General features: G+C 46.0%; 1 protein-coding gene across 1 annotated transcript; it reads right to left on the minus strand.

Moving 5' to 3' along the window:
• Positions 1–8,575: 8,575 nt before the first annotated feature.
• Positions 8,576–10,212, minus strand: LOC125556462 (noroxomaritidine synthase 2-like). The gene has a single exon (XM_048719191.2). It carries the CDS (start codon positions 10,208–10,210, stop codon positions 8,675–8,677), a length of 1,536 nt encoding a protein of 511 aa, XP_048575148.2. The 5' UTR covers positions 10,211–10,212; the 3' UTR covers positions 8,576–8,674.
• Positions 10,213–11,221: the final 1,009 nt, after the last annotated feature.

The following is an 11,221-nucleotide window of genomic DNA, read 5'->3' on the forward strand; positions in this document are numbered from 1 at the left end:
GAGGTAGGGTGACACCGGGCATCCTTGTCGCAACCCCCTGGAGGGGGTGAAGAATGGCAAGAGCTCACCATTCACACGAACTGCAAATCGAACTGACGAAACACACTTCGAGATCAGCCGAACAAAGGAGGCACTGAAGCCTAGCTTGGACATGATGGCCTCCAGATAGTGCCATTCGACGCGGTCATATGCTTTCATTATGTCCAGTTTGACAGCACAACCGAAATTCTTTCCTTTTTTCCTTCTTTTCATTGCATGCATGCTTTCATGTGCTATGAGCACGTTATCAGTGATGAGTCGCCCCGGTACAAAGGCACTTTGCTCCTCGCTCACGATATCATTCAGAAAACCTCTTATCCTGTTGACAAAAAACTTTGCTGCTATTTTGTATAAAACAGGACAAAGGGAGATGGGTCTATATTGCTTGATGCTTTGAGGATACCATACCTTAGGGATTAGTGTAATAGATGTATCACTCATCCCCTCCGGTAGTTCACCCCCATTTAGGAATCCAAGCACCGCCGGAATAATGTCATCCTTAAGGATTGTCCAATGTCTCTGAAAGAATCCCGCGGTGAAGCCGTCCACACCCGGTGCTTCTGATGGCGCCATCTGAAACAGCGTTGTTTTGACCTCCTGTGCAGTATAGGCCATATCAATGTGCGCGTTCATTTGATCAGACACGCGGGTTGGAACTAAGTCCAGAAGCCCATCCATGGGATTGAAACCCTGCGACGTGTATAGGGCTTGGTAAAACTATTGGACTTCACTCTGGTCGTCCTCCGGAGTTTGACAGACAGAGCCGTCATCACGTACAAGTCTCTCGATCTTGTTTAAGCGTCTTCTCATGGCCGCTTGGGCATGAAAGAATTTTGTGTTGCGGTCGCCGTGACGCAGCCAGGGTACTCTTGACCTCTGGCGCATCCATATCTCTTCCTGACGAAGAACCTCTCTCAATTTTTTTACTGTGGCCTTCTCTTCATCGGATGGACCTCGACCAACAGACTGACATCGCAGGCGGTCCAGCTTGGCCCGCAGTTTCTTGATGGTAGTAGTCAGACTGCCAAACTCTCTCGCACCCCATGCAGATAAAGACTCTTGCATGCTCTGCAGTGCGGTGAGCACGCCGGCCAAACCTTGCTGACCCGACCCTCGTTGCCAGTTTTCCAGAACCATTTGGTCGTAGTTTGCATGGGTTTGCCATACCTCCTCGTAGCGAAAAGGTTTCGTTCCTCTTGTTCTGTACGCGGACACATGTTTCTTTAGCTCTACGAGCACGAAGCAATGATCTGACTCGGTCGTACTGATGTGTCTCACTCGTGAGCAGCCGTACAGGTGAAGAAGGTCTGGGTTCCCAAAGGCTCTATCCAGCCTCGCTTTCACATTATCAACACCCATTTGACCATTATCCCAGGTGTACTCTGCCCCAGTCCATCCCAGGTCCTGGAACAAGCAATCATCCGCAGCCTCTCGGAAAGCTCTCATCTGCCACTCCGGACGGACAGCTCGCGAGAAATGTTCCAGGCAAAGAGTGTCTCATTAAAATCGCCCACACACAGCCAAGGTGCGTGTGGCAATGCTTTCAGCGTACGCTGAAATCTCCAGCTATGATGTCGATCTGCTACTTTAGGGGCTCCGTAGAATCCCGTAAATCGCCACGGACTCGAGTCCGGGTCATTTGTATGCACCATAACATCAATATGGCCAGAACTATAATTCTTGAGCTCAACCTTGACGTCGGCTGCCCAGAATAGTGCAACTCCTCCACTCAATCCCTCGCTGTTTACAGCAAAACAACCTGCGAAACCAAGTGTGGTTTTCAAGATTTCAACTCTTTTTGCCGAAATTTTTGTCTCCATCAGAAAGAGGAGACCGGGCCCTTCCTGCTTCACGATGCTGCGAAGCTCTCGAACTACCGCTGGGTTCCCAAGCCCGCGGCAGTTCCAGCTGAGGCAATTCATTACGAAGGGCAGGGCTGCAACGCAGCCTCTGCCGATTGCCCAGAGTTGACCGGGGTTGGTTTTTTCTTCTTAGGAACTCTCTCCCCTTCCTCGTCGACAGAAGAGGCGATGGGATCCTCCTCTGTAGCTTTTACGAATTCGTCACCAGGTGCAGCCTCAAATGCCTCATTAGTCAGCAAAGGTACAACGACCCTCCTGTACACCTGTTTGTTAGCCGGCGGCCCCCCTTCCGTTTGTTCTGGTTCCTGGTTTTAACTGGGGAGTTTACCTCGGCTCCTTTCTCAGCTTCAGTGGTCGAACCTCTTGTCTCAGCCTTGTTGTTTTGATTCGCAGGGTGCTCTGTGGACGTGTTCTCACTAGAGCTGCCTTTTTTGCGCTCATCCGTAGCTCGCAGTCCCTTCCCAAAGGGCAGTTCACCATTGCCATCTCTAGCCCCCGGGGTTGGACAATACAAGTCCGAGTGGCCTAAACGACCACACGAAAAACAGAAGTGCGGGATGTTCTCATACTGAATGTCATAGGGAGCCATGCTTTTCCTTCTCGCTGATTCGATCAGGATCCAGCGCCTTAAAGGCTTATTCACATACACTGTCACTCTAGCTCTCAGATAGCCATTGGTGTGATCGAAGATCACATCTGATGCATGCTCATCAATCTGTTTAGCGATCGCTGCGCACCACTTTTCATTGCGTAGGTTGAAGGGTAGATTGACAACCCTAGCCCACATTTGAAGTTTGTCAAACCGCAGTTCAGAGGGGCGCATGCACTCGTCGAAATCTGAGAGGATGACGGCGTGCTTGCTAATATGCCATGGCGCCCCTTGCCATACTCGGTCACGATCCCTCCGGTTCGCGAACTCGGCCACAAACGTGTTTTCCCCTACAGATTTGAAGTCCAGACCTCTAGGGTTTCCCCAGGCTGGTCGAAGCGCGTTGGTGATGGTCTGGATGTGGAGAATATTCCTATGAAGCACTTTCCCGGCCAACATCCACTTCTCCGGCGCTCCCTCATCCGCATCATCTAGCACTAACGGCGTAGCCTCCTCCTCGGTGATGTCGAGTTTCCCCAAGGCCTCCGCTAACTTTGCCCTCGCCGTCCGTGGCGACAAGGGATCCTTCCCTCGGTCCTGCGTTGACGACGAAGCCATCAGCAGGTTCCAGTCTGGTCGCCTAGCCGAGATTCAGCGTGCGCCACCGGGTGCCACCTGCAAACCCTAATTGCCTAGGTTAGGCGCTCCGGGAGTTGCGGGGGAAAAATACAACAATTGTAGATTAGTAAAAACATCAATTCTTGCAAAGCCGATGGCGCGCGCGCCACCAGTGCAACCGCTGTCGAGTGTCGAGTACGAATATGCAGGGACCGCGCGCCTGCGACGTACACGTGCTAGTGCACTACAGTGCGCGCAACCAGTGGAGATGGTCCACGATCGTCGTGCGTGCGTGCGCGCGCGCGCTCATGCTTATGTGTCGATCTGATCCGACCAGCACATAAAACCACGTGCGCACAGTCTTCACCGAGTTGTTCGCGAAACCACTCGTGTACCGCAGCAACAACAACAACAACTATATCAAGGTGTGAGATTGACCGAGTGGTGGCTTTTAGGGTATCTTCAACGGCAACTCGCGTATTTGTTTTGTACAAACCACTCGCCTGCGGCAACAACAACAACATATTGGCTGTTGCCAGGCGGCGTTCCATCTCGCTTCTGCCGAGCGCTCTATTGGACCGGCCTGTTATAGTAGCACGATTTTTTCAGTTTCCTTTGTTTTTCATGGTTTTTTTTGTTCTCTTTCTTTTTCTTCATATACATTTTTTTTCATTTTTCTCTGTATATGTACTGATGTCTATTTTTCATACATATTATACATTTCCCGTATATATAAACAGTAGTTTTGTACATGCTTAGCATTTTAAAAATACATAACTGTTTTTTCAATTAGATGTTTTGACGTCTACTCCTTTTCATACATAGTATACATTTTTTGTATACATATGGTAGTTTTTTTACATATCAGTAATGTTTTATCAAACTTATGTTTTGATGCATACTTTTTTTTGTACATGTTTTTGATTTTTTGTATACACCTGAAACATTTTTATACCCGTTTAAAATTTTTTAATACATCATTAAGATTTTTTTCAAGCACAAGTTTTACCTTATGTATACATATTGTAAAGTTTTTGTATACATTAGGAACATGTTTTATACATCAGGAAAATTTATTTATACATGTTCATTTTTTATAATATATGATTAACATTTTTCATATATATGTTTTGATTTCTACTTTTTTTCATACATGTTGTACATTTTTCCATATACATGATAAACATTTTGCTATACACGTTTAATATTTTTGACTCAGCTACACTATTTTTAAAATATGTAAAGAATGCTTTAAGAAAATAAAACTAAAAACTGAAAAGAGAAACGTAAAAAAAACCCTGTCAAGAAACAAGAAACTGTAAGAAAAACCAATCAAAAAACCAAAACTATGCCTACAAGGATACTTGCGCGGCGAGAGCGGGTCACCGCGTGCAGGCCAGGGTACCGACGAGGAATCGCCCTTTCAGGGTTTTCCCTGAGCATGAAACAGTCGATTTAGAACTGGTACGGACAAGAGAAATCTTACTTTTTAATTAAAACAAAACATTGCAATGGTTCTCGCGGATGCTGACGCAATGTGATTTCTGATCAATGCATTGAATGTCAAAGTGAATAAATTCAACCAAGCGCGGGTAAATGGTGGGAGGAATTATGCCTCTCTTAAGGTAGTCGAATGCCTTGTCATCTACTTAGTGATGCGCATGAATAGAGGGAGGTCCTAATCGGCGTCTTGAGCACCGGTTACGAGTAACAGCGCACAGGGGCGCGCTGGTATGCTCCAACCCATGAATTGCCAAATCAGTCCCTCTCGCTCGCACGACTCACACATGTCGTTCAGTTCGCGCAACCACACAACTTGCCTTATTTTTCGCTCGTTCTGTAGAAATTTATTTGTCTAGGAAAAAAAGGTTCGGTGTTTCTAGTATTTAAAAATTTGGGAATCAAAAAAACTTAAAATTAGAAAAAGGTTTGAAAAAGGAACATTTTTAAAATTTCTGAACAATTCATGCAAAAGCAAATATTTGTTGAATTTATGAACAATTCCTGAAAACACGACAACTTTTCAAAAGCACAACCAATTTTAAGTTTTCAAACAATCTTTGAAACATGAACTTGAAAAATAATAAAGAAAGAAAAAAGAGACAGAAAAGGAAAAGAAAAGAAAGAATATTAAAAAGAAAACACCAAAAAGTAGGAAAACCGGTTCAGGGAACCTAAACCAGAAAAAAACCGGCTGGGAAGCTCTAGAATGTTCCCAAAACCGTAAATTCTAGAACACGATAATGGGCCGGCCCAGGTTACTACTCGATCGGCACCTTTGTGCGAAGGGTCGACTGTTCTACGCAGGGTGCGTCAAATAGGATATTCCTTGGAACTGGACTTGCGCCAGGCGCATATAGGGTTAGTTTTGTTTGCATCCTGTTTGTTTCGAGCCTGACCTGAGGCGTGCTTGTGATCTGCCTGGGAGCTGTTTGATTTCATTCCTGAAAAACGTAGCAGTTGTCTGACGCATCTTCATTAGCCTGCCAGTCCCACGCCTGGACACAGGCTAACAACTGCCTGGCGACCAATGCTAGTGTGGGAACTCGTGCCAGCCAACACCTTCCTTTCTTTAGCTTTTTTGCTGTAATTTATTCTTGATACTAGCACATAACCAAACATATATCCTCCCGGCTTGCAAAGATCAAATTCTCAGGCAGAGTACAGGCGGCTATATTCTTCAGGCACGGTCTCCAGGCTAGTAACCAAACTAGCCCAGCCCATAGTCACACGCGCTGGGCCTGGCCAATCTAAAGAGGCGCTACAGGCCACCGGCCGAACTCAATCCTCAGGAAAAAAAAACTGTGCCAGAGGTCGACTCTTCTTCCTGGACCCCGACCCCAAGATCGGCCGCCGGAACGAGTTCTCCTCCGCGGCGCTCCTTCCCGCGAGCGGTGATTTCCGCGCTCGGTCTCCCGCCTTGAGCCACCGAAGAGTACGAGGGCGCAGTCCTTCGGCGCGGTTAGCCGGGGGGCGGGGAGGAGATGCGCCGGCGGCTGGACGACTGGGGAGGGGCGGTGTGGATTGAGGAGCCCCTGCCATTCCGTATCGCCCCGGCGACTCCTGGAGACCAGGCGGGAGAGGGAGGAGGTGCGGCGCCGGCGGCCCACTCGGTCTCAGGTAAGACCAGCGCATGTACCAGAGTGCAATCTTCTTAGTCCCACATCGCCGGGGACTGTGATTTCCGCCGGTTTATAGACGTCAGTCTCAGCAGGACTATCACCAAGATATATGTCGTAGTTAAAACACTCGAGATGGTTCTGTAACTTAACATTGTTCTTAACTCCCTAAGCAGAAGATGGGCCAACCAATTTATCATCAGATTCTTCGAATTAGCTTAGGTGAATCGTGACAAATATCGTTAGCGTGATCCAAAGCTAAATAGATTGTTGTCTTTGTCTATCCTCTTACTTCTGTGATGTATTGGCTCGCAGCCAAGTGCCTCTTCAAAATTACACATAAACATAACTGAAACCATGTTGATCTTAAAGTAAGATGCACTATGAGGAGAACCATGCCTCCGCAGAGTTTAGGTTGATCCAAAGCTAAATAGATCATTTACCATTATGACAACCTGTATATGATAGCTCAAGGGTTGTTTGTTTCAGATAGCATTTGAGCAGAACTTAGCTTTTCTGATGCACTAAGTTCAGCACTTTTTGTGAGCCTCTTGCCTTCCCTCCGATGGAAATACGAGAGTTATTAGAGGACTTATGTTTTACACCTTCCCTTCATCTCTTATTGGCCCACCTCAGTTCATGGATGTGAACTTGTGATTCCACCTATCTCATAAGGCTTTGCATTCTATATGCATCTTATAACAATCCTATATAGAAATGCAGTACCTGCTGATATTTTTTTGCAGGTTGCATTTTCCTTTTTTACAATTAACTTCACACAGAGAAGTATCCTTTTCAAGGCAACAAGGTCAAGAATTCACATTAGCAATTGGCTCTTTTGAGCTTCCATGTTCGGTTATAATATATTTAATCAGGATATAATACTTCTTATTCCTTTTTGTTTTTATAAAAGACCATTGACAACTTTTGCAAAGCCATTTATCTGTTGATTGTTGGAGTGGCGCCATCTTGTGCCTCTGTCTGGTTCGCACGCTTGCTTCATGAGCAGCGATCGTGGGCAGCGAGCTAACGGGTCTGGCAGGCCGACTGCGCTAGCAGCGTTCCATCGGTAACGAGGCTGTTCCCAATCGACCGGAGGAAGGGAAGCACCTGTAGGTCACTGAAGAGTGCTACACTAGATGTAAGCAAGAAGGTGAGCCGGTGTGCTCACAATGGCGTTTGGATGTGTTTGCCGGACATGAAACTCGCTTCCATTCCTGCGATCCTTTAACAAAATACCAGGTGTTGGTGTTGGTTGTGTAATGTATCCACCTGCACTTTGTATACCATATAGTCGTGTAAGTTTTGGTTATACCATAGTCTAGCGTCAATTTTGATTATACTAGCGTCGGCCCCTCGGTTTCTGTTCTACTCTCTTCATTCACAAATATAAGATGTTTTGGATGACAGACTGAAATATTACTGACATTTCCGTCTGTATCCTCTTTGTATGTGGTTTTATAGAACCAGTAGGTCGAAAATGACCAGGGTTGATATGTATATCTGTTTCCCCTTGTTGTAAATGATTTTATTCAACGACAGTAACCGAACTATGTCACTGTTTCCAGTATTATGTACTAATGACTACTATTGTACTGACTCTCCTAGATCAGTACAATAGTAGCCATTAGTACGTACTACTGGGAAACAGTGACATAGTTCAATTAAACGATCTTATATTGTGGGACGGAGTGAGTAGATGACTGTAAATGCTGCATGTGACAGTTATGGTAGATTATCATAAGGGTATGAAAAACACCATCTAATCCGATGCGCTTTGCCCACAAATCGGAGCATGGAGCTACGGGCAAGTGCCATGTACGTAGATACAACTCCCTTCGTATCGAAACATAAAACGTTTTTTAAGGTTTGTTTAGCCTACAAAAAAGTTCTATATTTTGGTATAGAGGTAGTAGCATTTTTGTTTGTCCAATTGGAGTTGTCTTTGCGATGATGTACAGCAGTGGCGGAGCCAGGAAAAAAGGATGAGGAGGGCCGAGTGTTGCTGAGCCTCGTCAGGGAGGGCCAGCCCACTATAATACACCATTTTCATAGCAAATAATCACTTGTTCAGATGTATATTAGGCTTAAATCAGTTGTATTAGGGGGGGCCAGGGCCCCTGCTGGTCCCCCCGGTCTCCGCCATTGATGTACAGGGAAGAGTTTGTCACAGCTCACATGATGGTCTTCTCATAACATGCTTGTCATGTGCATGATATTGCAGCGTGAGGATCTTCTATATCAACGGCAATAAAAAAGCAAATGATTATAAGTAGCATAACTTTGGTATTTCTGTTTCAGTCCCGGAAGTAATTTGGTGGGGGAAATGTAACTCATGTTAAACATGATTTTTGCACAGTACATACTAAGCAATGATTTATTTTATTCATATATAGCAAGGAATACACATACATATATCATGAGAACTCGGCCAACCCTTAGGTACATTACATTTCCCGCTTATTCAGCTTAATCTTCAGGCCATTCTTCATTTGCAGAAGACAAGACAACTTTGTCTCGATGGTTTGACCATCTAACACTTTCACATCAAAGTTCCACACGATAGCAGCAACGATGATCTTCATCTGCATGATTGCAATATCCTTGCCAAGGCACAATCTTGGGCCCGAGTTAAAAGCCAAAAACTTGTGAGAGGGCACGTGTCGCAGCTGGCGTCCATCCTCTGAGAGCCACCTCTCTGGCCTATACTCCCGGCAGTTAGCTCCCCAGACAGACTCCATCCTTCCGATGGAGTAGATGGAGACGAGGACGATGTCCCGGGCACACACCTCATGGCCACTTGGCATTACATCGGTGGTGACAACAGACTTGCGCTCGATAGGGATCGGCGGGTACAACCTGAGTGTCTCCAATAGGGTGGCTTGCAAATAAACTAGGGCTTTGACATCATCTAGATCCAACATCGTCATAGTGGCTCCTGCAATGGATGGTTTGCGGGATATGATGGGTGCTAGTTCATCATGTATGCTCGACACGACGTGCGGGTTCTTGGCGAGGTTGTAGATGACCCACGACAAGGTAGTACTGATCGTGTCCCTCCCGGCGATCATGTAGGTAATGAGAGTTGCCTGGAGTAAATCATCATTGTATCTTGGGTCATTGACATAATTGGACAGAATGTCTACGGGTACCTCTTGAACAATACCATGGTCGTTCCCCCTCCTCTTCATGATCATGTCCATTGTGAAGCAGCGAAGCACCGCTTGCGCGGCGGCAAGCTTCCTCTCCGGACCAATGTCCAAGCGCCTCATCACCTTCCAGAAAAATACTGGCACAATGTGTCGGATGAAGGCCACCTCCATGACCGTGTCCATCGCATCCGCGACGTGCACCGGCGGCATGTCAAGGGACAAGAAAGCCGTGTCCACACCGAAGATGGTCATGGCATACATGTCAAACACGAGCCTCATAATGAGATCATTCATGTCGACATGAGCATTTGTTAACGCCATGTGGGCCATGAAGGGCAGAAGGCCCTTCTCCACCTTATCACGACAACACGTGTTCATTAGCCCGACCACCCGTGGGCTGCTCAACACACCTTGGTAATTTGTGCGCTCACGACGACATGGCTCGCCGTCGACAGTGAAGAGTGAGCCCCTTGCCACATCAAAGATATCGGCGAACTCCTCACCCTTGGGATAGTTTGTGTGATTCAAGGTGAAAATGTGTTGGATATTCACCGGGTCGCAGGTTAGGAATATCTGTATGCTAGCTATGGCAAACTTTAGGCTGTGGCCGGACCGTGATAGGAGGTCAAAGGCGATATACTGATGCAGTCTGTGGAGGTTGATGGCTAGGGAAGGGAGGATGCCCACTACTGGCCAGTCCACTGGCAACAGTGGATTCTTACTAGACTTTATGTAGTACAAACCTAGAACGACTACAGGTAGCACAAGTATGGAGATGAGCAGTTCCGGCAAGAACGCGAATGCCATTCTTGGAAGAGGTGTGTGCTGCATGCATGGACCTGTAGAGAGAGATCTCGGAGATGCAAGCGGATCTCTATTTATAGAGACACTTCGTTGTCAACTTGGATACCTGGCCGAAAAGGAAATAAAAGAAACTTGCATGCACATATATATGCAAACTCTTGCCATTTTCTTGTTAATGAAAGACAATACACGTGGCATGTTTGGTGACCACAAGTTGTGTATCCCACTAATAATAATGAATGTACTCCTGCAAGTTAGTATAAACCTAGATAACGTCGACGGCTCAATGGCGTAGATTCCTACCTGGTCGTTCTGGCAGGTGGGGTAACAATTTGCAGGGTTTGTCAGCATGGCGGCGGTGGCTACCTTTTGCAGTTTGGTTCTCCTGCCTCATCTTCGTCACGTCGATGTGGCCTCTAGTGCTGAAGTGAGGCATGTGAAAAATAGAGACTTGTCTCTTGGATATGCAACTAGGGCTGCACATGAGTCGAGTTCGAGCGAGTTGAACTTGGCTCAGCTCAACTCATATTAATATTTGAGCGAGTCCAAATTGGGTGAAGCTCAAGATCGAGCTATAGAACATGACTCTTACTCAGCTTGTAACGATCTCGATCTAGTTTCGAGCTAAATGAGACAATAAAAAATATAATCGGTGTTGGTTATTCCCACTAGGTAAGGCACAACACCACGCAAAAAAGCATCAAAAAATATTGTTCCAATCAAAACGATGATAATATAGATTTATGAGTAGTTTGACTTATTTTCTCACAATATAGCCGAGCATGTACCATATTAGTGAAGCATAACATATATAAATTACAATGTTTTCATTTATTATATGGCATGATCATTTAATATAATGACATCATGCCGAGTTATCGAGCTAAAATCAAGCGAGCTATTGGCACAAGATCAGCTCATTTCTGGATCGAGCTACATATATAGTGTTTGTATTCACCTCGTTTCTTTTCGACTTGATCTCGAGCCGAGCCAAAAAAAAAACAAGTCGATCTCGAGTAGCTCACGAGCCTCGAGCTT

Source organism: Triticum urartu, chromosome 5A (assembly GCF_056163025.1).
Source record: "Triticum urartu cultivar PI428250 chromosome 5A, HENAU_Tu73, whole genome shotgun sequence".
Lineage (NCBI taxonomy): Eukaryota > Viridiplantae > Streptophyta > Magnoliopsida > Poales > Poaceae > Triticum > Triticum urartu.